At 43.6% G+C, this 26,677-nt stretch overlaps 1 protein-coding gene across 7 annotated transcripts in view; it reads left to right on the top strand.

Annotated features, from left to right (window-relative positions):
* Positions 1-26,677, top strand: part of EPN1 (epsin 1) — a 336,950-nt gene that overhangs the window by 262,700 nt on the left and 47,573 nt on the right. For all 7 annotated transcript variants that reach the window (XM_085616570.1, XM_085616572.1, XM_085616568.1 and 4 more), the window contains one exon: positions 7,342-7,575. In XM_085616570.1, the coding sequence (XP_085472696.1) occupies positions 7,342-7,575 (234 nt within the window). The remainder of the gene's footprint in view (positions 1-7,341; positions 7,576-26,677) is intronic.

The raw sequence follows: 26,677 nt of genomic DNA, 5'->3' as shown, positions 1-26,677 counted from the left end.
ACCGATTTATATCCATGCAGACCCTCACCACCCGACGACAACATAGGATACATTGAGCTACCTAACAGAGCTGCTCATTATCATGGGGTGAAGCTGCATAAGGAGGGTTTAGAAGAGGATTTCTTATTTGAAACCCTAAGTTCCTTGCAAAAAGTTACTCCTACACTGCCAATGCTTAAAGGGATGCTTAAGCATACAGATGAGATCTTTAAAGATCCTGTGAGGGCAAGAATCATTACACCCAGGGTGGAGAAAAAATATAAACCTTCACCTACTGACCCCGCCTACATCAAGGGCCAGCTGCCTTTAGACTCTCGTGCGGATTCCAACGCTCGCAGGAGAGCTAACTCACAAACCACAGGTGAGGCCCCTCCTCCTGATAAGGAGTTTAAATTAATTGATGCCTCAGGCAAAAGGGTAGCGTTGCAAGCAGCCAATCATTTCCGCATTGCTAATGCTCAAGCTTTGTGAGCATGCCATGGCAGGGCTCATTATGATGAGTTAGTGAAGCTGATGCAATTTCTACCTGATGAGCATAAATCAAAGGCTAACGAACTTACTTATTCAGGAGGGTAAATTAATCACAATTACCTCCATTAGATGCGCCTTAGACGCAGCAGACTCAGCAGCCCGCGCACTAAACACTAGCGTACTGCTACGCAGGCATGCTTGGTTGAGAATTTCAGGATTCAAACCGGAGGTGCAAGCCTCTATCCTCAACCAACCATTTGACAAGGAACATCTCTTTGGCCCAGCAGTTGATACTGAGGTCGCCAAGTCCATGGGGGCTTCACCTTCAAATAGGGGATCTTTTCATTGCTCCTTTTACAGGGGTGGCTCAAAGATTATATTTACAGAGAATCCCTCCTCCTCTTACAAGTGCAACAACCAATGGCTCTCATCCAGAGGCTATTTTAGAGGGAACAACGGTAAGGGCAGAGGCAACTCAACATGCACTTTCCCAACAAACAACAAGTAGTGACTTCCTTCTGCTACCCCCGATCATTCCACTCCTGTCGGGGGACGTCTCTCCCAATTTCTACCTGTCTGGAATTCAATTACCTCAGACAAATGGGTTCTAAAAATTATCCAATATGGTTACTGCCTGGAACTTAGACACTCCCCCAAACATTCCTCCAACATCACACGCAATGTCACAAGAACATCTCGAGAAAGAAGCTATAGAACCAGTCCCGTTACAATATCAAGAGGCCGGTGTATACGCCCTGTACTACTTAATTCCCAAGAAGGACGGCTCTCTCGAGCCTATACTAGATCTCAGAGAACTAAATCTATACATTGTCAGACCACTTTCATATGGCTCTCCCTCTTTCAGCAAGGCGATTTTCTGTCCACTCTGGACTTGAAGGACGCCTATTTTCATATCCCTTTACACCATGCTCACCGCAAACACCTCGGGTTCGTGGTAGCAGGCCAGCATTATCAATTCAAGGTGCTCCCATTTGGAGTAACTACCACACCCAGGGTTTTCACCAAATGCCTGGCAGTAGTCGCAGCTCATCTACGAAGAAAGACAACACATTCACGTCTTCCCATACTTGGACGACTGGCTCATAAAGGCCAGCTTGCAACAAAGCGGTCTGTCACACTCACAAAACAGTGCAGTTGCTCAACGATATTGGATTCACAGTAAATCTGTCCAAATCCCATCTCCAACCATCCAACACACAAATGTATTTGAGAGCAACTATAGATACACAAAAGGCTCTCGCCTACCCCAATCCGGCCAGAGTCTGCAATATGCAGACTCTATCGGTTTCAGCCTCAACACTCATTGCCAGCTCGAGTGTTCATGCAGTTACTAGGGATGATGGTGTCTTGCATCCTAATCGTCCCTTAAGCAACACTTTTTAAATGCGTCCCCTACAGGAATGCTTAGCATGTCAGTGGAACCAAGCTAAGGGTCTGTTATCAGATCTAGTGTTGGTAGACGGCCGCACCCATCGCTATCTTCAGTGGTGGAATACACAAAACCTTTCAAAAGGTTGGACCTTCATAGACCCGGTTCCACAGATAGTGCTAACATCAAACGCATCGCTGACTGGTTGGGGAGCTCATCTCCAAACGGACACAATTCAGGACATGTTGAGCTTGCAGCAAAAACAGCTTCACATAAACCATCTAGAGCTGCTAGCGATTTTTCCAGCGCTCAAAGCATTTTAAGTTCATCTAGTAGGCAAAGATGTCCTGGTTCATACAGACAACATGACAGCAATGTACTACATACAAAAACTGGGGGGGACACACTCTTTCCAGCTGTCACAATTAGCACAGACCATCTGGAGATGGGCCATACGCCACAAAATGTATCATCTTGCAGAACGCTTTCCAAGAGTAAACAATCAGATTGCATATCTGCTCAGTCGTCAAAGACCACAAATCCATGAATGGGAACTCCACCCTCAAGTTCTTCTCCTAAACTTTCAGATGTGGGGCTTTCCAGACACAGATCTGTTCGCCACAAACCTACACACAAAATGCCCACGCTTTGCATCCAGGTATCCACACCAATTGTCCACAGGCAATGCACTATGGATGATTTGGTCAGGGATATTTGCCTACGCTTTTCCGCCTCTCCCACTCATTCCATTAGTGGTTCGTAAACTCAGACAGGCGTCCATGACACTAATCCTAGTTGCTCTCACATGGGCCCGTAAACCTTGGTTCACAACCCTGTTGGAGCTCTCGGTAGTTCCTCACCAAAAACTACATCTCACACCCAATCTCCTCACACAGAGCCGTGGAGAGATGAGACATCCAGAACCCAATCATCTCAACCTTTGAATCTTGCACCTGAAATCTTAGAGTTTGGCTACCTCAATCTCCCGCGAGACTGCATGAACATCATCAAAGAGGCTAGACGTCCTACCAGAAGAGTCTGCTATGCAGCAAAGTTGAAGCGGTTTGTGATATACTGTAATAACAATCAAATCAACCCGCTTGATTATGCAATTCAAAACGTTATATGCTATTTATTACATCTGCAGTGCTCAAATTTAGCGTACACATCCATACGGTTACATCTTGCTGCAATAGCTGCATACCTCCAGAACAGACATCATCCGTCTCTCCTCAGAGTGCCTGTAATTAAAGCATTTATGGAGGGACTTAAAAGAATCATTCCCTCAAGACTTCCACCTGCTCCAGTATGGAATCTCAACATTGTCCTCGCAAGACTAATGGGTCCACCTTTTGATCCATTGGACAGATATGAGCTTCAATTTCTCACTTGGAAGGTAGCTTTCCTCATAGCTATCCCATCACTGAGGAGAGTGGGAGAGCTTCAGGCACTAACTATAGAAGAACCATTTTTACAAGTACACCAAAACAAAGTAGTTCTTCGGACAAACCCTAAATTCCTACCCACGGTCATTTCTCCCTTTCATGTCAACCAATCTGTTGAGTTGCCTGTGTTCTTTCCTCAATCCGATTCTGTGGCAGAACGTGCTTTACACACATTAGATGTGAAAGGAGCATTACTCTACTACGTAGAAAGGACAAAACCTTTCCGTAAGACAAAAAACTATTTGTAGCTTTTGCTCCACCTCATAAAGGCAATCCCATGTCAAAATCAGGTATTGCACGGTGGATAGTCAAGTGCATTCAAACATGCTATGCAAAAGCAAAACTAACATTAACAATTTCCCCTAAAGCGCACTCCACACGCAAACTAGGGGCTTCTATGGCATTCTTAGGAAATGTACCCAGAGATTACATCTGTAAAGCTGCAACATGGTCTACACCTCACATTGACAAAACACTTGTGTAGATGTGTTAGCAAGACAGCAAACTAGTGTGGGCCAAGCAGTTTTACATACACTATTTCAGATGATTGCAACAGCTACAGGTTAGCCACCGCTTTGGGAGATAACTACGTTATAGTCTATGCAAAGCATGTGATCTACAGCTCACATGCCTCAAACGGAAAATGCTACTTACCCAGTATGCATCTGTTCTTGGCATGTAGAGCTGTAGCTTCACATGCGCCTACCCGCCTCCCCGGGTACCTATACACATTGCAGTGACATCTTACTTAGATGCATATATACATGGACATCTTTGTACTACTCTCACTAACTCCATTATCACCCTCTGCGGGAAAACAATCTAGCAGTATAGTTGATGCCCATGCGCACTATCCCCGAAAGGAGGAGTCACCACCTTGTGACTGGAAAAGACTTCTTTGAAGAAAAACAAAATGCAAACATCTGGACCTTAAACTAGATGGCAGGCTATGCAAAGCATGTGAATCTACAGCTCTACATGCCAAGAACAGATGCTTACTGGGTAAGTAGCATTTTCCTTACATAGCCCATAGAAACCTATAGCAACTTATCGGGACATCTGGTCCCGATAGACCGGGTCAAAGTTTCAGGCCGACCGCGATGGAGCCCTAAGCGGTTACCCCTCACGGTCAAAGTTTTTTACCTTCTGACTTAGAAACTTTTCTGTAGCTTTTCTTCCCGAGGTCTCTCGAAGCTCTCAGCCAGTCCGGATTCAGTGAGGGTTCGCCGGATTGCCTTGCGACAAGCTCCTGGTCAAACTTATGGAAGTCCGACCTCTGGAGCATTCCAGCGGGACGAACCAAGGATCCAGGCCGACTCGCAGTTGAAAGCAGGCGACTTGGCTCTCGCGGTTGCTCCCAGTCACCTTTTCTCCGTTCGGACTAAAACTTTTACAGAGCTTTTTCTCGTGGGGTCCCTCGATCCTCTTCACCAGGCTGGATACGGTGAGGGTTCCACAGCCTCAGATTTCGCCTACTCCCTGTCAAACTCTGGAAGTCAGACCTACAGAGCTTTTCAGCGGGACGAACCTGGACGGCAGGCTGACTCGCGGTTGAAGGCAGGCGGCTTGGCTGGCCAGGTTTAGTCGGTCCACTTATGGAGCTTTTTCCCAAAGTTGCTCCAAACTTCTGGAACTTCTTCCTGAAGTTCCCCAAAGGGTCCCAAAGTGTCTCAAACTTACTCCAAGGGTCTGGAAGCTCCAAGATGGTCCTTGAAAGTTGAGGACATCAATTCCCACAATCCATTTGGCCAAAACCCTTACAAACCCACTGGTAATGCTCCAGGTTGAGGATTCTAGGTGGTGCTGTTCCAGGTGAGCTCTGTTAACCTGTAGCTTGCAAGGAGTCCACTCTTTAGTCCTTTTACAGCAAGGTAGTCCACAGGGCTGTAGTTCCAGATTGTGCAGAAGGCACACTCTTCAAAGTGCAGGCCTTAGTGATTGAATATCAAACTTCTCAGCATGGCTCTTCTTGCTTTCTGAGGTTTCAAGCAGCAGATCTGAGAGGCTCTGCCCTGCTCCGATATTTATTCCAAGTTCTCTGGGCCAAGCAGGAGGGCACTCCTGTCCAATGGGGGTCAGGGTAACGCCCCAATGTATGGCCACATCCTGCAGTGTGTGTCACTATTTTGTCCCAGAGTGCAACAATTCTAACAGATTCATCATGGCTGATTTTCCAGCAGGTAGAGAAGAGCTGGATAAACACACCACTAGAATGGCTCATCTCTATAGTCTCTCTCCTTTGCATCTGCTCATTCCTTCCTTAAGCCTAGCATCTGGCTGGGTTCAAAAGAGTAGAGTTGTAAATGTCACTGGTGTTTTCCCCTTCCATTGAAGTCCATTGTTTACGACTCCTCCCCCTGCTCTGGCATTTCTGTGTAACAGAACACTACCCTCCCAGCAGAGCTGGTTGATCCCAGCGGCTCTTTATCACCTCTTCAAAGGAGCCTTGCTAATCCACTTAACTCTGACCAATCAGGACAGACCACTGGAAGGCAGAATCTGGGCTCATAGACAGTCTTATAACATCTTGTCTGTACATTGTAGGAGAAATCCAACAATATCATATTGTTGGATTTATTAATACCTTTCTGGGAAGTCTTTGAATGCTATTTGAATCAATCTCCTAGCAGGATCTATTCGTTAATAACTTCTTGCCATGTTAACCTATGTGGCAGGGGATTTGCAATGGGAAGAAATACTTGGGCCATTTCTTCAGCACCAGGGCTTATAAAAACATATTTTCTAAGTACTGTGCCTATATCTACAGGACCCCACCCCTGTAACAACTAGGGGAGACTTTAGGGGTTCTGAATATGTAGAATATAGCAGATCCTCCCTCTACAATACACCTAGCACCAAAGTCGAGTTTGTGCAGCAACTTATCACACTGTGGGGAGTGAAATGTGCAATTTCACTTAACCCAGGGCATATAGAACTCATTTTATATGGGTCCTCCTTATAAATACCTGCCCCCCACCCCTGAGACACCTAGATGAGATCCTGGGGGTACCTAATATGCCAAAACATTGTAGGTTATCCATTTTAAGTGACCCAAACACCAAAGTCGAGTTTGGGTACAATTTACTTTTTAAAAGCAGTCCTGCAACACAGAGCTACTTTTAAACTGACCTCAGGCTTCAGCAGTGCACACATGCAAGTGCAGAAAGGACTGCCTGCTGACCTCTAAACTGCAATGCCCTATTATATACTAGGGACTTAGAGGTAGTTTCAATCCCCCTGCCCTATTATGTACTTGGACCTTATAGGGTAGGTCATGCCAATCACAGAGGTACCCCAACCCATAGTTACCCTAGTGCATGTAGGTGTTTTGACTATATTTTAAGTGTCTTTCAGCATAGCACTGGCCCTGGGCCTGGTTAGGCAGAGCCCTGGGTCAGTTGGAGTCAGTTACCACCAGTAGCAGTCAGCAAAAGGATGGGGGGGCCCAGGGCACAGGATGACTTTGCAACAAATACACTTGTATGATGGTGAACAGGTTTATCTTCATTTAAACATAAGTAGGTTGTGTTAATCCATTCTTCAATGGAACTAACTATGTGGGGAGAAATCCCCGCTTGGGTCACTTGTAAGCCCTGAAGGAAAAAGGGCAGAATGACCTACCATTTTAGCCTTCATGATCCATTTAGAATTTTGCCAGGCTTAGAACCTGTAAATTTAGTGTCTACTAGTAGCATGGTCAAAAGAAATTAATCTCTGAAGTTAGGAATATTACATGGGAAAAGCTGATTTTTTCATTATGGTCTTTGCGATTTGTAATCAATTAAATGTTGACCGTTAGATGCATATATTGTTGTCCATAGACTTTTGTCAACAGTGAAGACAGTTCGATGATGCTCTTACTACCCTTCGATAAACCTTCACTATTATCATCGGCACCCTGTCTTTGTGCAGATTAACAGTTATATGAACACTACCCAGTAAGCTGTTTAGGTTCTTGAATTGTCTTTTATACTTCACATCAGTCATATTTATTTATTTCTCCTATTTCCCTACCCATTTATTTCTGTCATCCAGGTGAACTGGATCTTTTGGCTGGTGAAGTACCTATGTCCAGGTCCCTGGGCACGAGAAGTCCTGATGCCTTTGACATGGCGGCAATGAGTGGATCTTTGTCAGAAGTCTCCAAGCCTACCCGGAAAACACCTGAATCATTTCTAGGGCCTAATGCAGCCCTTGTAGATTTGGACTCCCTAATCTCCAAAACCTCTACCCAGAACGCTAAAACCTCTAACCCTTTCCTCGTGCCAGGTACGTGCCCTGAACAATGCTACACTGTCCAGTATCTAGTATGATATTAACAGTTAAGTCTGACATATAAAGACACTTAATTTAATTGGCCCCCCGAACGGTTTCTGAACCAGTCAGCTCTGGCTCAGATAAAGATGTTGGGGCACTTATCATTTAATCAAGCTTGCCTTGCAAATTACTAGAAACAGTAGGTTCAAGAATCTTTCTTTTTTCAGGATCTTTACATTTGCTCCTCGTATATCTGAAGGCTTTTATCACAAATAAGTTTGATTTTGAATATACAACTGCTACATGACTTGCAATTATTGGATTGTGTGCTCAGCAGCCACATAAAACAGTAGGCTTTAACTTCTTACAAATACATTCTGTTATGGTACTGCAGGTTGCTTGTATTCCTAATTAAGGAGATGTGACCAGAAACACATAGCACACAAAATCAACTTTTTGAAAAAGCGTATGAAGGTTTCTGAATTGTGCTAAGAAAGGATGTTCTATAGATAACGAGCCCAAACGGTAACCTCTTGGATATACTTTCATATAAACAAAGAACCAGTCATGGACAACATAGCCTGTTCTGCAGAGGACTACCCTCTCCAATTCACATGAGATATGAAGGTGAAGTAAAAACATTTTTGAAGGACAATTGAGCCATCTTTAAGATTGTAAACCACAACGTGGGACTTAAAAGATAATTAAATGCTTGTGGTTTTGGCACATTTATATTAAACATTAGAATGTATGCATCATGCTTACTTCTGAACAGCCTGAAGCTTCTGTATTTGGTAAAATCTAATCTAAAGGATGATCTCTTAATGTACTGCATTTGTCTGCTGTGATGGAATAGAACTACTCCGTGAATGCTAAGATGAGTCATCTCACTGCTAAACTTCGGAGTTCATTATATGGTTGGACAATCTTTCTTTGCTCTTATTTGCTGAGTATAACTGTGATCCAATAATTGGGAGGAGGTGCTTATTACACCAACCAAGAAGAAGACATACATCCATTTGATACTCTTGTGTCCATATACATTGTAATTTGTTGAATATCAACTTATTTGACAGTAGCTGCAACAGCCTGATAGGAGGATGGCTCTGCCCACTCTAGCCTCATGTAATTATTCTCACATAGCTCCTGTACCCTAGTCTCTGCACAAGGCATGAGCAGTATGGACTGCAGTATCATGGGGCTAGGGCCAAACTGTCAACCTAGGAGGTGGCTAAAGTAGGGGGAAGGGCAGATCCAAGCCAAAGAACAAAGACACAGACCTGCAAACTAGGAACTTTTCAGATACCTATAAAGGACTGAAAATGTAGTCTGTTGCCAAAACTAATGAGCGAGATTGTTCCAAAGCTGGGAGTCCAGAACACTTCATGTCCTTCTCCCACAATGTGTTTTCCTGAAGCAAGGCAAATCCATGTCATGGTCCTTCTCGGACCATGGGGAGAAATTAGATTAGCTAAGACCCTAGAACTAGTACGATATCTGAGAGTACCTTAAAAAGAATTCTCTGTTTGACCCTAGAACCAGTACGATATCTGAAAGTACCTTAAAAAGAATTCTGTGTTTGATTGGCAGTCAATGCAGTCAATGTATGGTTGTGTTATACATGAGAACTGTACAAGAACGCACAGATTGTCTAAGATTTGTGGAAAACTGACAAGGGGGTGGGTCCTAATATGGCAAGAAAATAGTTGAAATCAAATACACGCAGTACCCTTTCCACCCTCTAATTTAGCAGAATTTATAGAAGATGCAAAAACATTTCATTACATTACAACATTTTAGATGCATTGCACGCCGACGTATGACTGTATTATTCATGACATTAAATTTAACCAAATTTTAATGTGGTAAAACAGAAATACTTGTGTCCTAATCAATTGAACACATGTAATATGTACATGAATTTGTTCACATGCTGATTGAAAACTGCCTGGGCTGGAAAATGTGCAAAAATCTTTTTTCCCTAGCAATAACTGTCCAGCAGTACCAGGTGGTGCTATGTGGCCTCACCTTCAACTTTTTTGTCTAGATGTGACACCATCAAAGTTTACAAGGTGCCATCTGACATGGTGGTGTGGGATCCTTTTTTTCTGCACCTCATTGATGCGAGTTCAACATTGACTTGGTCAGATGTCTTAAAGTTCAGGTTTCCAATCCCATCAGAAATGCTGCAAGCAGATGTTTTGTTGGACCCGCAAGATGTGGTATGTTGAGTCCAAAAATGATCCCTTGGCCCATGACTCATGCTCATTGATTCACCCAATGGTCATCGGGGATCAGGAGATCGGGTTATTCCTGGCCAAAGACTGTATGAGCAAGCAGAATCATTCCACTTTATCTTCACGTAAGAATCTTAGAAGGCAATTGTCTCCCAAATGCACTTTCAACAAGAATACCAAAAATTCCATCGGAAGGAGATGTCCTCTTCTTCCTTGAGGAGTTGGTCCCAAAGCTAGAACCATTATGAGTCCCAGCTTATTCCAAGACACCAGGCTGTTCCTCATCATCAGAGCCAATTGTGATGCTAAAAAAGATTTAGCAGGAGTTCCAGATACAACCTCACACAGGTCGAGTGGTTCCTGCAGTCATGATGGACATCTTCAGGATGGTTCCGGTAATCTCTGGGCTACTAACCAAGTGTCCACCAATTCTGTGGGCTTGTTGATTCTGCTGCCTCTGACCCAGGCAACTCTTAACTGCACCTCCACAGGCTGTGACCCATGAGGTGCTTCTGACCAAACATAAGGCCTCCAAGGAAGTTCACATAGATGCCTTCAGATCATATTTCTCCACTGCCTCCAAAACATTGATGGGCATTCTTGAAGCAGCAGGTAAAAAACATTTGGGCCTGTTTGGGTATGGGCCCTTGGCACATAGCTTCCCTAGGGCCCAGCAATTGCCCGCACAGAGGTACTCTTTGGGTCTGACTCTGATGTTCTAGTCGTGCCTGACCGATTAAGGCCATACTGAGGATGATGATCTAGATAACCTCTTCCTTCTTAGAACACAGATGTTGGCTTCTTCTTGGCATCACAAACACAAGGTGCCTGTATACATCTCCAGAGGGGTACATCCTTTATTACTGTGGCCCTCCTTCAGAGGAAGTGTCTTCGTTCACTACAGTATTACAGAATTCCCCAGAAGTGCTTAGTTGACCTTGATCGCTACTGATGTCAAGTCTGACATTTTGACAGAAATCTTGCAGCCTTTCTCTGCTATTATAGCCCATACTGGCTGTCTGAGAGAAACCGTTCTCAAGCATGGCAGTCCACTGACTGAATACTGGATGACATGAGCCTCCAATGACCCAAAATTCTTGTATTCTCACCCTCTCAAAGCGCATTGTGGTACCCACGAATAATATAATTCAGAAATGCGTGCTTATACAAACCTTTGCTGTCTACATATGTTTATTGCCCCAGGTCCCTAATGGATTTCAGGGCATCCCCAGTTTCATTGTTTATATTCTCTGATGCCATCACCTCCTTGGGTGGGCAGTTGAGGTTGCATGATGCCACCTGGTGGCTCTGGAGTGCTGCTGGGGAAAGGATAGTCCTAAAGTGAGGAATCTGTGGGAAGATCTAGTACCCACCAGAAATATTCTTACTGAAAATAAGTATATTTTCATTCTTATTTTTTTTTTAAACAAGTTCTTCCTCAATGTCTGGTGGCAGTATTTACATGTTTTTTTAAGCGACTCGTCAAAGCTGCATAACTTCATCCTTTAGAGTGCCCATTTTCTATAAGTTGCTGCAATTTTGTTTAGCTAAGGTTTGTTGGTGAATGTCACTGTACTTAGCCAACATCCCAAATTCTGTTCTAAACTCCTAGGCAGCTCGTTTCCTTTTACAGAATGTGTGTAGTCCATAAAAGAAGCAACTGTTAATTTGAGAAAACACCCGCAATCTGCCCGGTAGCTTTAAAGATTTCTAGGTCTTGTGGCCTCCTGCAACCTTGTCCTTGTAATCTGTAGGTAAAGATCATTTGTATCAGGAGAAAGGCAGTCAAAATGCCTGCCTCAAACAAGTTGAAAACTTTTGGTTGTTTAGTCACAGCATCCTACTTTGTTACATAGTGTTCTGTGCCCCAATCTTTATTTTAGACTACAAAGTTTGAACTGCTCTGTGGTATTTAAACGTCACCTGTCTCTGAAATCCCCCACAAACCAAGAAGCCTTATTACAGTAATTTCAAAATACTTATTTTTGCTGCTGAAAAGGAGAAGCCATAATTTAACAAAGACAACACCAGTGTTTTAGAACAACAAATCAGGAGGTATATATCTGAAAGTTTTGAGAGTACATGCCTTGGTGGGTGCCTGGTTTCTCATGATGTGGAAAGTGACTCCTCTGCTATTAAATTCTGCTGAAGTTTCTGATAACCATAATAAGGCTGTTATGGCCCGAAACTTCAGCTCTAGTAAACTTGTGCAATAATAGCAGGGACATAGTGGACAAAGGCCTTCAATAGTCTCTACCTCTTTATGTAATCTCTGAACTTGAGTGGTGTGGTGCTTGTAAGGTTGAGGTTTCCTCAGTTTGTCTGAGGAATTCATAGCTGTCCTTTATCTTGTGACTCATCTACTGTTACCCGTACCCAACAGCATCTCATATCAAAGTTCCTACCACATTAGTATACAGGTACCTTTGTTAGCAGAGCTTTCACCACACCTGTGTTAAAATCTACCCAAGCAGTTTAGGGTTTAGGTTATACTTCCCTAACCAGACAAAAGGGAAATTCAACTCTTAATGTAGCCTTACCTGGATAAACCTGTGGAAGCTTCCCACTATAATAGCTCTGTCACTATGGACTTTGTAACCAAATCCACAAAATGGCACCTTTTACTCCATATTTAAAAAAAAAAAAACAAATAGAAATATTTAGTCATGCTAACCAAATTTACCAACTTAACTTGCATTTCAGTGGCTGACAGTGGATCTTGGTAGTGCAATCTATTGCCAGTCCTCCAGTTTCAATTGAAAGACATTCAATATATTGTTGACTTCAAGCAACAGGGACTTAGTTATACCTTACTAAGAGAACAGTACTAAAATTGTAGTAAAAGCATAAGATGGCTGCAAAGCAACCATAGGTCATATAAAAACCCCTTCCCTACCTGATAACCACCTAGACACATTTGTGCTTTGAAACCACAACACATCACTGCTTACTTTAGTATCAACTTGTACCCCAATCCTCATCCTCCTTCCTTGTCTGTCCCCCTTTCTATGCTAATCTGTTCCCTAAGCACCTGTTGTTTTCCATCCACCTTCTCCTAGTTCCTTCTCATTTTACATACTCTTTCCCTCTACCTGCTGGCACCCTGGCTGCCATGTCGTCCCCTCATGCCTCAATCTCTGTCTTGTCATCCTCAATCTCTATCTCCTCACATTCACTTATCCTACTTTCCCTAGTCTTCCTCTCATGTAATATCAGTTCTCATGCATTGAACCTTACGCTTTAACTGAATCACACTCCTTCCCACCAACACCTCCCTCACTACCCCAGTGTTTTCCTCTTTCCCCAGTCTCCTTATATTTGGCATTAACCATCTGCTCATGCAAATTGTCTTTTAACCTCGTCACTCCCTTCTCCTCCTCCTCACCCAAACCCTTTCTACCACTAAACCCACAAAATAAAACACTCTCCAAGCATACCTATATCCTACTCCTTTTTTCCTCTCATTCACCTCTTCTCTTGTATGGGCTCATATGGTCCATCATTCTTAACCTCTCCTTCTAGACTCTACCCTACAATCTGATTCTCCCCCCTTTTTAATTCACCACTCTCCCCAGACATCCTAACCCGTTAATGAAACTGTCTGACCTGCTGGAATAAGAGGCTAGGTCTTCTCCTTCTTCCAGTCAATGCAAATATATCAACTATCGAGCATGTCTCACCCTAGTCAAAGATCTAACCATTTTTCTTGTGTCCTCATTAATGCAATTTGTGAGCAAAACTTGCACTAAAATTGACCTCCTGTCAGCTGTATTTTTAAACAATCTTTATTAGCATATTGTACACAATTATTGTGGAGGTACAATTGCCAAATGAGAATTAGTAATTAAAAAAAAAAGCATATAAGAATTCCATGGGTTATTAGCTATCAGCATATTGCGACTATAAAAGTTAGTTAAAATTAAAGTTTAGTTGGACCTTAGTCCACTAAACTATTTCTTTTCTGAATAGGCAACAGTTTCCTCTGCTCCATATTCCTGTGGTTAAAATTAATCAATTAAAATACATTTAAACAAATGTAATATGGTCAATACCCTACTAGATTCCTCAGTTTTTAAAAGTTATTTACAATATCATTGCCACCCAAATAAGATATCATAATTCCCATTCTGACAGAAAATCTTTCCTTCTCATTTACCTCTCCACTTGTTTACAGCTTCTTAAAATCTACCTATAGAACAGGCAAAATCCAGAAACTGCATCTCATATGAAATTTCTTTGCTTCCGACCTTGTTCTCTTATCTTATTTATTTGCAACAGGCCTGATTTGTATTTCTTTAATTTTCAAAGTTGTTTTTTCAGACCTTGGCTCTGAAAATAAAACCCTCCAATGCGCGAACCTCAGCATCAGTTATCCACATTGGTTTTGTTTTCTGTTTCAGTGATATCACCAGACAGTCAGCCACTTTACTTACTACTCTATTATACTAATCCTCCTATGTTTCTTTATCAACATTAATTCCCGGGTCTACCGACAATTTCAGCTTTGATAAAAGGGCAGGATGTCACTCATTTATGCGAGATGCCAAACTTACTCAATTTCCAAGGGCAATGCTATGTCCCTATTCAGAGTCACAAGTTTTAATGTCATATGTAAATGCCAGTGATCACTTCCTCACCCACACGATCTGAAAATTATTGAAAAGATCATAGAACCATATTTGCATTAAGAAATTATCAATAGGACCTTGTAAATTGCCTGTGGAAACGTTTTGCTAGCTGGCAAATCAGCTTGAGTTCTATCATTTAAGCAAATACTAATTCTGCTATCGCCTGTTGCATTTTACAAGCCACTTTCCATGGAGGACATTATGGGAACTTGGCCGTTGGTATACTATAGGCTTCCAACATATCTGCTTGGTCAGTATCTGTCCTAGCAGGTTTATGGGGAATTTTGATATGCGCCTAAATGCAAACAGGAGCTTGCTCACTAATCGCACACAAATTACAGATGCCTTTCCAGAACCATGATACGGCGTCCCTACTTGATAACATTGCATCATAAATAAGGCTCCCTGTTTTCCGTTTTTACTGATTTTTACAGATAAATACAGACAGAAAACCATTTATTTTCTTGTCTGTATTTATTTTTAAATGTATATAAAAACGGAAATTGGGTGCTTTTTGAGTGATTCTAAACACATTACCATGACTGCCAGGCCAATAACTGTGTGTATTGATAGGTAAGGGGGTTAAAAGGGAAAGGAATTTTAGTAAAGAGGCTTAAACAGCAGTAAATATGCACAAAGCTGATATTGAACTGTGCATGTTTTCATATAAGTGCATTGATTTATCTCCTGCGGGTGCTCATATCACTGAAACCGGGCAGGCATTCAAGCATGACTGCATATTTATTGGTTAAATAAATGTGTAAATATCAGTTTCAGCTTTTTTTTTTTTCACAATATCCATAATAAATGTGGATAAATACAGATAAAGTTGACAAAAAATAAATACAGATAAATACAGACGGAAATGTCCCAAAAATAAATACCATAAAACCGTGAGCCCTAATCATAAATCACGATTAGCATACAAATATATAATTGTCGCTTGCAATCAGTGACATTTTGTTTTACATTTGAAATGTGTTGCCACTTTTTGTGAAAACTAACGTTAATATTCCCCCAGTCGCCCAACCTGGACCTTTATATTGAGCCTCACAACAGTTTTGCAGGAATCCATTAAAAAAATTATTCCCAGATACCCAGGTCTCTTGTAAGCAAATTATAGAATTCTCTTGTATCCTTTGATTCCAACAGGCCTTATCCATCAATCTCCTTGATCCATATATGTTCCATGAGATTATCCTTAGGCTATCTGGTGTATCCCTTCCCTGGTCAGTTATACTGAAATTAGAACCATGATGATTCTCAAGGCTGTAAAATATGACTCAACCTGAAATTCAGACACAGTTGAGGTAGGCTGTTGGTGTCGTATCCAGCAATCCAACAAGGAAACAGCTAGGACTCCGGCAAGGCAAGCACTTCAGCCACACCACAACACAGAAGGCCAGAAAGGTCCAGGCTGCTGCGCAGCCTTGCAGCACACAATTGTAGTTTCAGTTCGCAAGCTGTCGATCAGAACCTGCGGTTGGGGACAGCTGGAAAACAGCGAACCATAGCAAATTGGCGGGAACAAGTACGGCAGAAATATTGTTAAACGCCGAACGCTCAGCACTACGCTGGTGTCACTTGAGAGACGAGGTTCTCACTTGGGGAGAGACTGTAAGAGAGGTGGTTTTGTCTTTAATATGTACCAATAAAAGTGACTATGCATGAATAAAAAACATCCAGTAAGAAGGGGTTCTGGCCTTTGACCCGAAAACGCATACATTTACTCTCGTAAAGGGGAAGAAAAAAGTTGAAAGTCAAATCCTAGCATCAACCTGTAATGGGAAAGGATGGATGTGGGTCCTTGTTGTTAAGATCAGCTGTTGTGAACAACAAAAAACTCCTTAGGGGATTATTTCCAATCAATTTGTGTTTTAACATTTAGACATTCAAGGTCATTCAAGATCCAAGCAAACCATATCAATTGGTAAATGTCATGTTCGAGGCATATGAGCTACAGATTACACACTTTTGCATAGATCGCCATCTGGTGTTGGGTCTGGATGTTTGCACTTGTTTTTGTCCTGGAAAATCTTTGGAAGTCACGAGGTATGTGACTCCTCCTTAGGATCATAGTGCTCATGGGCATCGGCTCCATCCTCAGATTGTTTTTTTCCGCCATCGGGTTAGGATTACGATTCCAGTTTCGGCACACAATCCTTCACCTTTTCGACGGTATTGTCTCGAACGCCACCCCTAATCGGCGCGCATCTCTACCAATCTTCCATTCCGGTCGTCGAAGAAGGCCTTCGGGCCGAACTGAGCCTTGGCATCTGGCTCATGGAAAGGACGCCATTTAAGAAGTGTCCTCGATGTGGGTCGAAGTTTCCCCACACCGACCTGCATGAAGTGTGTAACCTCTGCCTCTCTCCTGAGCACGAGGCTAGAGACTGTCCCGCCTGTGCCTCCTTCCGCTCGAAGAAGACCATCCGGGATCGACGAGCTCAAAGGACCATGGCTCGCTCGTCGAGTTCGATCCCCAACGACATCTTCCACGAGTGTGTCTATGCCAGAAGAACGAGTCGAAGAAGAGCTCATCAGCGCCTCCGAAACAGATGATTCAGGCGTCGAAGAAGTGACTCCAGCTCAACGGGTCGTAAGGTCAGACGTCGACCCCCGACCCACTCCCTACAACAACAAAGGCTTCGGTCACACCTTCGCCTTTGGGCTCAGGTGCACACAGACCCACTGCTTCCCATGCCCCGCCCTCAGGCCCGGCAAAGAAGCCTATTAAGCCTTCCGCCGCCTCGGGCTAGAGTCTGCCTGCTACCGGTGCCCAGACCCAATCATCGGCACCGAAAAAGAAGCCGCACCCACCCTCGGGCCGACTCCTACTACCACCCCGAAACCTTCGAGACCGAAGACTCCAACTAGTGACTCCCCGGCACCGAAAAAACACTCGGAGCCGACGAGGAAGCCACTCCCCAAAACTTTGGACTCACGCTCTTCTGAACTGAAAAAGGCATTGACACCGAACAAATGCACAGAGACTGACAAATCGCATGGCTCCAAGCCCAAAACAGCTCCGCAGCCTGCGCTGAAAAAGCCCTCGATGCCGACATAGTCGACACCGAACACCCAAAGTTCCTTGGAAGAGCTTTTTCAACCAGACCCTCAACAAAAACCTTTAACTAAAGACCCTAAAACCGGTCAATTGACTCTCAGTTCCAGAAAGAGACCACTGAGCCTGCACCAGCTCCACCACCTAAAAAGAGGGATATAGCCACATCACCTCTTAGGGTACCGTCTCCACCTCCACCTCCCCGACCTCCGTCTTCTACGCCATCCCCTCCACCAGTAGATGACGACGACACATATGATGACACGGGATGGTGACAACATACCACTAGATGACCCCAGTCCTCCAAGCTCCCCTGAGCCCTGGGATGACTATAATACGCCTGATGTCCCTAATGTCCCACAAGAGGACATCTATCCCTCTAGGCCTTCCCCACCAGAAGATACCATGGGGTGTAATCAGCTAATACACCGGGCTGCCCAGTACCATGGGGTCGACATCCATACAGATCCAGTAGAAGATGATTTTTTAATGGACACTTTCAACACCACCCAAAGGTCCACATTCACTTTGCCCATGCTCAAAGTGGTGATTAAACACGCTACAGAAGTATTTAAAGACCCTGTCAGGACTAGAATCCTCAATCCTAGAATTGAGAAGAAATACAAAGCTGCCCCTACAGACCCAGCTTACATCAGGGGCCCTGTTCCATTAGACTCCATGGTAGTCTTAAATGCTAGGAAACTGGTTAATTCGCAGTCAACAGGTGATGCAGCTCCTCCTGACAAAGAGTCTAAACTCCTGGACGCCTCTGGCAAAAGAACAGCGTCCCAGGCAGCTAATATTTGGCGCATCGCAAATACTCAAGCCCTGTTAGCCAGATACAATAGGGCTCACTACGATGAGTTGGAGTCCCTGCTTCAACACCTCCCAGACAAATACAAACATAAGGCCAACGACCTAATACAAGAAGGTAAACTTATCACAAACACCTCTATACGGTGTGCTCTTGACGTAGCAGATACCACGTCCAGAGCAGTGAACACAAGCGTCCTTCGTAGGCACGCATGGCTGCGCATTTCCGGGTTTAAACCGGAGGTGCAAAGCGCTATACTTAATCAGCCATTCGACCAGCAACACCTCTTTGGCCCTAATGTTGATGAGTCCCTTGAGAAGAGGAAAAAGGACACAGATACAGCCAAATCAATGGGAGCCTTGCAATCGCAAGCTCCCAGACGTTCTTTTCGTCGCTCATCCTACAGGGGCAACTCCAGGGGATACTCGTCTGATACCCCATCCACCTCCTACAAGTCTCCCACCCAATCCACCTTCACAAGAGGTTACCACTGAGGAGGATACCGAGGTAACAATAACAAAGGCAGAGGGAAAACTAACAACACCCACTTTGCCTCCACCCCTGCCCAATGACTTCCCTCCGCTTCCCCCAGACCATTCCACTCCTGTCGGGGGAAGACTACAGCAGTTCCTTCCTGTCTGGACCAACATCACCACAGACAGGTGGGTGCGACAAATAGTGCAATCAGGTTACTGTCTCGAACTTACCTCTACCCCCCAAACATTCCACCCAAACAGGATCCAATGTCAGCAGACCATTTGTTACTCCTCAAACAAGAGGTGTTTTCCTTACTACAAAAAAAGGCAATAGAACTCGTTCCCCTGCACCAACAAAACAAGGGAGTTTACTCCCTGTATTTTCTCATACCAAAGAAGGATGGCTCTCTGAGACCTATTCTAGACCTCAGGCCACTAAACAGTTACATACAATCAGACCACTTCCACATGGTCACACTTCAAGTCCTCCCTCTACTTTCACAGGGCGACTTCCTGGCCACCTTAGATCTCAAAGACGCCTATTTCCATATTCCCATACACGCTGCTCGCAGAAAATATCTCAGGTTTGTAGTGGACGGCCAGCACTATCAATTCAAAGTACTCCCTTTCGGAGTCACAACAGCACCAAGGGTATTCACCAAGTGCCTAGCAGTAGTCTCAGCCCATCTACGAAGACAACACATTCATGTCTTCCCATATCTCGACGACTGGCTCATAAAAGCCAACTCGTACAACCAGTGTGTTCATCACACTCATGTGACTATCCAATTACTCCACAACCTGGGGTTCACAGTAAACCACACCAAGTCTCATCTGCAACCCTCTCACATACAACAATAGCTCGGCGCCACAATAAACGCCTCAAAAGCGTTAGCCTATCCCAGTCCACCAAGGATAGCAAGCATTCTCGCTCTGCAGTGGTGGAACACCAAAAACCTTTCCAAAGTGTGACCGTTCCTAGAGTCAGTTCCTCAGATTGTCATGACAACGGACGCATCGCTCTCCGTCTGGGGAGCTCACCTATTACATCACACCATACAAGGCAAGTGGACACCAACAAAAGTTATTCCACATCAATTACCTGGAATGACTGGCCATATTCCTAGCATTAAAAGCATTCAAAAAACAAATATCGGGCAAGGCTGTCTTAGTCCGCACGGACAACATGACAGCCATGTACTACATCCAGAAACAAGGCGGGGGACACACTCTGCAGTTCTCCCAGCTAGCACAAAACATATGGAAGTGGGCTATACCTCAGAATATATTTCTCTTAGTCCAACACGTCCCAGGAGTCCAAAACACCATAGCAGATCTGTTAAGTCGTCAAACACAACAGATTCACGAGTGGGAACTCCATCCACAAGTTCTCCAACCATACTTTCAGATATGGGGGCAACCACAGATAGACCTTTTCGCCACCCACAAACGCCAAATGCCCAAGCTTTGCCGCCAGATACCCAAACCCATTATCCAAAGGCAATGTGATAATGGATTAACTGGTCAGGCAGATTTGCGTACGCTTTTCCGCCTCTCCCACTCATACCACTGGTGGTGCGCAAACTACAGCAACACTCACTGACTCCAATTCTAGTTGCTCCAACTTGGGCCAGACAACCGTGGTACACCACATTGTTGGAACCCTCAATAGTCCCGCACCAAAGATTACACCTCTCACCACACCTCTTAAGCCAGAACCGTGGAGAGATCAGACACCCAGACCCAGCTCAGCTGAACCTTGCGATCTGGCTCCTAAAATCTTAAAATTCGGTTACCTTAACCTTCCTCCTGACTGTATGAACGTCATTAAGGAGGCTAGACGTCCTACCACTAGAACCTGCTATGCAGCGAAGTGGAAACGATTTGCGATATATTGCCATAACAATACCATCAATCCTCTAGATGTGTCTATCCAACACATCATAGCCCACCTTCTACACCTACAAAGGTGCAACTTAGCCTACACGTCTATTCGGCTGCACCTTGCTGCTATAGCAGCATACCTACAAAATAGACAACATTTATCGCTATTTAGAGTGCCCACCATCAAAGCCTTTATGCAAGGCCTCAAAAGGATAATTCCTCCCAGAGTTCCACCCTTACCTGTGTGGAATTTAAATATCGTGCTTACACGACTAATGGGGCCCTCCGTTTGAACCTCTACATAAATGTGAGCTACAATTCTTAACATGGAAAGTTGCTTTCCTAGTAGCCATAACTTCTCTAAGAAGAGTTAGTGAACTACAAGCCCTAACTATTCAAGAACCATTCTTACAAATGCATCATTACAAGGTGGTTCTCCGCACTAATCCTAAATTCCTCCCTAAAGTAATTTCCCCCTTCCACCTTAATCAATCTGTGGAGTTGCCCGTTTTCTTCTCGTAACCACACAGTCGCAGAAAGAGCTCTCCATACTTTAGATGTTAAAAGAGCATTACTTTATTATATTGAAAAACGCAACCTTTTCGGAAAACCAAACAACTTTTCATTTCGTTCTCATCACCACACAATGGCAATCCCATATCTAAGTCCGGGATAGCCAGATGGATTGTTAAATGCATACAAATTTGCTACCACAAACCAAAACGTACTTTAACTGTTCCTCCTAGAGCCCACTCTACAAGACAAATAGGGGCTTCTATGGCATTCTTAGGCAACATTTCATTAGATATCATCTGCAAAGCAGCTACGTGGTCTACACCACATACATTCACTAAACACTACTGTGTAGATGTGCAAACGAAACAACAAGCCAGTGTGGGCCAAGCTGTACTCAAAACCTTATTTCAGACTTCTGCAACAGATAATGGGAACCGCCGCTAGACGTGGGACTGCTATACAATCTATGTAAAAGTGTGTAATCTGCAGCTCATATGCCGCGAACGGAATATGCTACTTACCAGTATGCATCTGTTCTTGGCATGTAGAGCTGCAGATCTACACACGCCCACCCGCCTCTCCGGCTTTTTCTGTTCCAGCATTATCTTATTTAGATACACTATACAAGGGCATCTTCCTGTTTCTTACAAAGCTCCATCATTTCCCTGCTGGGGAAAAACAATCCGAGGATGGAGCCGATGCACATGCGCACTATGATCCTAAGGAGGAGTCGCATACCTCGTGGCTTCCAAAGACTTTCCAGGACAAAAACAAGTGCAAACATCCGGACCCAACACCAGATGGCGATCTATGCAAAAGTGTGTAGATTTGCAGCTCTGCATGCCAAGAACAGATGCATACTGGCAAGTAGCATATTCCTTATGTAGAAAGACTCTTAAGGGCATAGAAAAAAGGCAATTATTCTGTGCTACTAACATTTCATCTTTCTAAGCGCTGATTAAAAAGAAAAATTTAACAACCCTTTATTCTAGATTTCCTAAAATCAGTATACAGAAAAACCATTGGAGATTGGCTAGGCTCGCCCCTTAGCGTGTACATTCAGACCAGAAGGGTTTTATCCCAAACCGAGAGATACAGGACTGCTCCTGTATATCTCTCTTGGCACTATAGATCTCGCCATAGAACGATCTGCTCCTTTGGCTGTAGTAGTGTTGGATGCTGCTAAGGCATTCGATTGAGTATGTTGGGTCTTTCTTTGGGAGGTTTTGAGCGTAATGGGATTTGGCCCTAAATTTCTTCACACGCTGAAGATGGTCTAGGAAGAGGTGGGCAGTCAAAATATCGAATTTTAAATATCGACCTACAATTGTATCGTGTTCACAATATCGTAGGGACAGAATATAGATGTCAAGAATATCGTTGACCAGAATATCGACCTAAGGTAAGTAATATTGTGTTTTTTTTATATCGAAGTTAGTAATATCGTAAGCAAACATTTCGTTAATATCGATATTTATATTAGTGTTATGTATTTTAGTATGTATTTTATATGTATGTTTAACATTTTTTGTAATGTATTTTAATTATTTCTAAATATATGTATTAAGTCCATTTTGCGTTTTAGTATCAGAGCGGGTTGTGGGGGGAATAGGGTGGAAAGTAATTTAATAATTATATATTGATTAATATTTTTTAATTTATAGTTGATAAATAATTTGTTAATTCAGAATTAATTAGTAGTTAATTTTGATTAATTAAATACTTTTTCACTATATTAATTATACATAATGTATTCTTTTATTTATTGTTAATTAGTAATTCATTTGTATTAATTGATAATCAAAAGAATTATGTTAATTATGTGTAGCGGGTTGTGGGTTTATAGGGGAACAGGGTGGGAAGTAATTTAATAATTCTAAATCAATGTTTTAATTTATTGTTATTGATAAATAATGTATTGTTAATTAATTATTGGTAGTTAATTTTGAATTGAATAATTTATATTATATGATTAATTTATTATTATTTTTAATTGTTAATCAATTTATTATTAATTGGTATTGAATTTTTATTAATAAATTAGTAGCAAATTAAATTGTGTTCTTTTGTGTGTTAATGGGGAAATAGGGTGGGAAGTAATTTAATGTTTAAGTAATTAGTTTAATTTTATTGGTATTTATTAATTTCTTAGTAAAAAAAAATAATGTTGTTTTACAAAAAGTATTTAATATGTATGTTAATTTATGCCCTACGCTATCCAACACTTTCCCTACTGTTGCACTCCCTGGGGTGGGAATAGTAATTTTCACCCCTACGCTAGCCAACACTTTCCCTACTGTTGCACTCACTGGAGTGGGAATACTAATTTTTACCCCTACGCTATCCAACACTCTCCCTAATGTTGCACTCACTGGGGTGGGAATAGTAATTTTTATCCTTACGCTATCCAACATTTTCTTTAGTGTTGCACTGTTTTGAGTTGAAATATTAATTTTATTTCTTCTGCTATCTAATATTTTTTATATTAATTTTGTTAATGTAGTATATAATTAATATTAAAAAGTTTTAAAAAGTTGTTTAATTTGTTATATATTTATTTAACTTGTATTTATATTATTGTGTAATGTGTATATATGTATGTTCGAGGCATATGAGCTGCAGATCACACACTATGCATAGATCGCCATCTGGTGTTGGGCCCGGATGTTTGCACTTGTTTTTGTCGTGGAAACGTCTTTGGAAGTCACGAGATAGGTGACTCCTCCTTTGGATGATAGTGCGCATGGGCATCGGCTCCATCTTCAGATAGTTTTTTTCCGCCATCGGGCTCGGATGTGTTTCTCGTGCTCCTGTTTGGTACCGTTACCGATCCTACTTTCGACACGCAATCCTTCACCCTTCGCGGTATTGTTTTCGATCGCTAGTCGTCGCGCATCCCTTCAACATCGAAGTCCTCGATTCCAGTCGTCGACGAAGGCCCTCGGGCCTACCTGGGCCTTGACTCTTGGCTCATGGAAAGGACTGCATTCAAGACCTGTCCTCTATGTGGGTCGAAGTTCCCCCACACAGATCTGCATGAGGTGTGTAACCTCTGCCTCTCCCCTGAGCACGAGGCCAGAGACTGTCCAGCTTGTGCCTCTTTCTGCTCCAAAAAGACTATTCGAGATCATCGAACAATGGCTCGCTCGTCGACATCCATCCCCGACGACATCTTCCACGAGGGTGTTGATGTTCCAAAGCAAGTGCAGGCCGAAGAAGGACTCGTCAGCACCTCCGAAGCTGATGACTCCGATATCGAGGACATCACTCCTGGGCAGCGGGTCGTAAGTAGAGACGTCGACCCCCTCCCCCCACCACCGAAAAAGGCTTCGGTCACACCTTCACCTTCGGGCTCAGGTGCACACCGAGAAAACGCTTCTCACGCCCCACCTTCGGGCCTGGCAAAGAAGCCAACAACTAAGCCTTCCGGCCACTCGAGCTCGAGTCAGCTTACCGTCGGTGCCAAAACCCAAGCGACACCGAAAAAGAAACCGTCGTCCTCCGCCTCGGTGTCGACTACTGCCTCCACATCCACGCACCGAAATCGACTACAACCAACCCCTCGACTCCGAAGAAAACATCGGAACCGAGCAAAAAGCCGCCCCCGAAAGGTTCACATGCTCCACCTTCGGAACCGAAAAAGCAACTGGCTCCTACAGAGACTTTAAAACCTCAAGCCTAAAGAGCACAAACCTGCCTCGGAGTCAGTGCCACGCAAGTCTATGGAACCGAAAAAATCGGTACCGAAAGAACAGCCTCCACCAGAAGAGCTTTTTAAACCGGACCCCAGCCAAAAAACTCTTCTAAGAGATCCAAAGACTGGTCAACTCATTCTTAGCTCCAAGAAACAACCACTGGACAAGCCTACACTGGCTCCACCATCTAAAAGAAGAGATATTGCAACTTCTCCTCTCAGGATCCCTTCTCCACCTCCTCTTCTGCCTCCACCTCCCCCACCACACCACTCTCCTCCACCATCTCCTCCACCAGTGGACGATGATGCTACCTCTGATCACACTGGGACGATGCAGACGATGAGCCAATAGAGGATCCTAGCCCACCTTCTACCCCAGACCCCTGGGATGATTATAACACACCAGATGTCCCTAACGTGCCACAGGATGACATCTATCTCTCTAGACCTTCCCCTCCAGAGGATGCCATGGGTTTCAATCAGCTAGTCCAAAGAGCTGCACAATACCACTAGGTCGACTTACACACACACACACACACCCCATGGAAGAGGATTTCTTAATGGATACTTTTGATATCTCACAAAAGTCCACCTCCATCTTACCCATGTTGAAAGGGGTAATTAAACACGCACCAGAGGTGTTTAAAGATCCTGTTAGGGCTAGAGTTATTAACCCCAGGATTGAAAAGAAATATAAAGCTGCCCCATCAGACCCAGCATACATCAAGGGCCACATACCGTTAGACACCTTGGTAGTGTCCAATGCCAGAAAGAGGGCTAATTCTCAAACCACAGGAGATGCTCCACCTCCCGACAGAGTCTAAACTCTTAGACGCCTCTGGTAAGCGCACAGCATCCCAAGCAGCTAATATATGGCGTATCGCCAACACTCAAGCTTTGTTAGCGAGGTATGATAAGGCTCATTATGACAAGCTAGAGACCCTACTACAGCATCTTCCAGAAAAATATAAAACGAAGGCTAACGACCTAATACAGGAGGGTAAGCTTATTACCAACACCTCCATCCGCTGCGCTCTAGACGTAGCGGACACCGCCGCACGAGCTATCAACACAAGCATCCTGCTGCGTAGACATGCTTAGCTACACATTTCAGGTTTCAAACCTGAAGTCCAGGCTGCCATTCTTAATCAGCCATTTGACCAGCAACGCTTGTTCGGACCTACAGTGGATTCATCTCTAGAAAAGATGAAGAAAGACACTGACACGGCTAAATCAATGGGAGACCTGCAATCGCAAGCTCCTAGACGTTCCTTTCATCGCTCCTCTTACAGGGGCACCTCCAGAGGCTACTCCTCAGATAACCCATCTACATCTTACAAAACTCCCACCCAAACTACATTCACCAGAGGTTACCAAAGAGGAGGCTACAGAGGCAATAACAACAAGGGAAGAGGCAAGACCAACAATACCCGCTCTGCCTCCACCACTACCCAATGACTTCCCTCCGCTCCCCCCAGATCATTCCACTCCGGTCGGGGGAAGATTGCTACAGTTCCTTCCTGTCTGGACAACATCACCACAGACAGGTGGGTGAGACAATAGTTCAGTCAGGTTACGGTCTAGAACTCATATCTACCCCGCAAACATGCCACCCAGACAGCGCCCAATGTCACCAGAACACTTATCGCTGATAAAGCAGGAGGTAATCTCCCTCCTACAAAAACATGTAATAGAACCAGTTCCCCTGCATCAGCAAAACACAGAAGTTTACTCCCTGTACTTTCTCATTCCAATGAAGGACAGTTCTCTGAAACCTATACTAGACCTCAGACTCCTAAAC

This window comes from Triturus cristatus, chromosome 7, assembly GCF_964204655.1.
Source record: "Triturus cristatus chromosome 7, aTriCri1.1, whole genome shotgun sequence".
Taxonomy (NCBI): domain Eukaryota; kingdom Metazoa; phylum Chordata; class Amphibia; order Caudata; family Salamandridae; genus Triturus; species Triturus cristatus.
The sequence above is the reverse complement of the archived record's forward strand: the minus strand, read 5'-3'. Positions and strand labels throughout refer to the sequence as shown.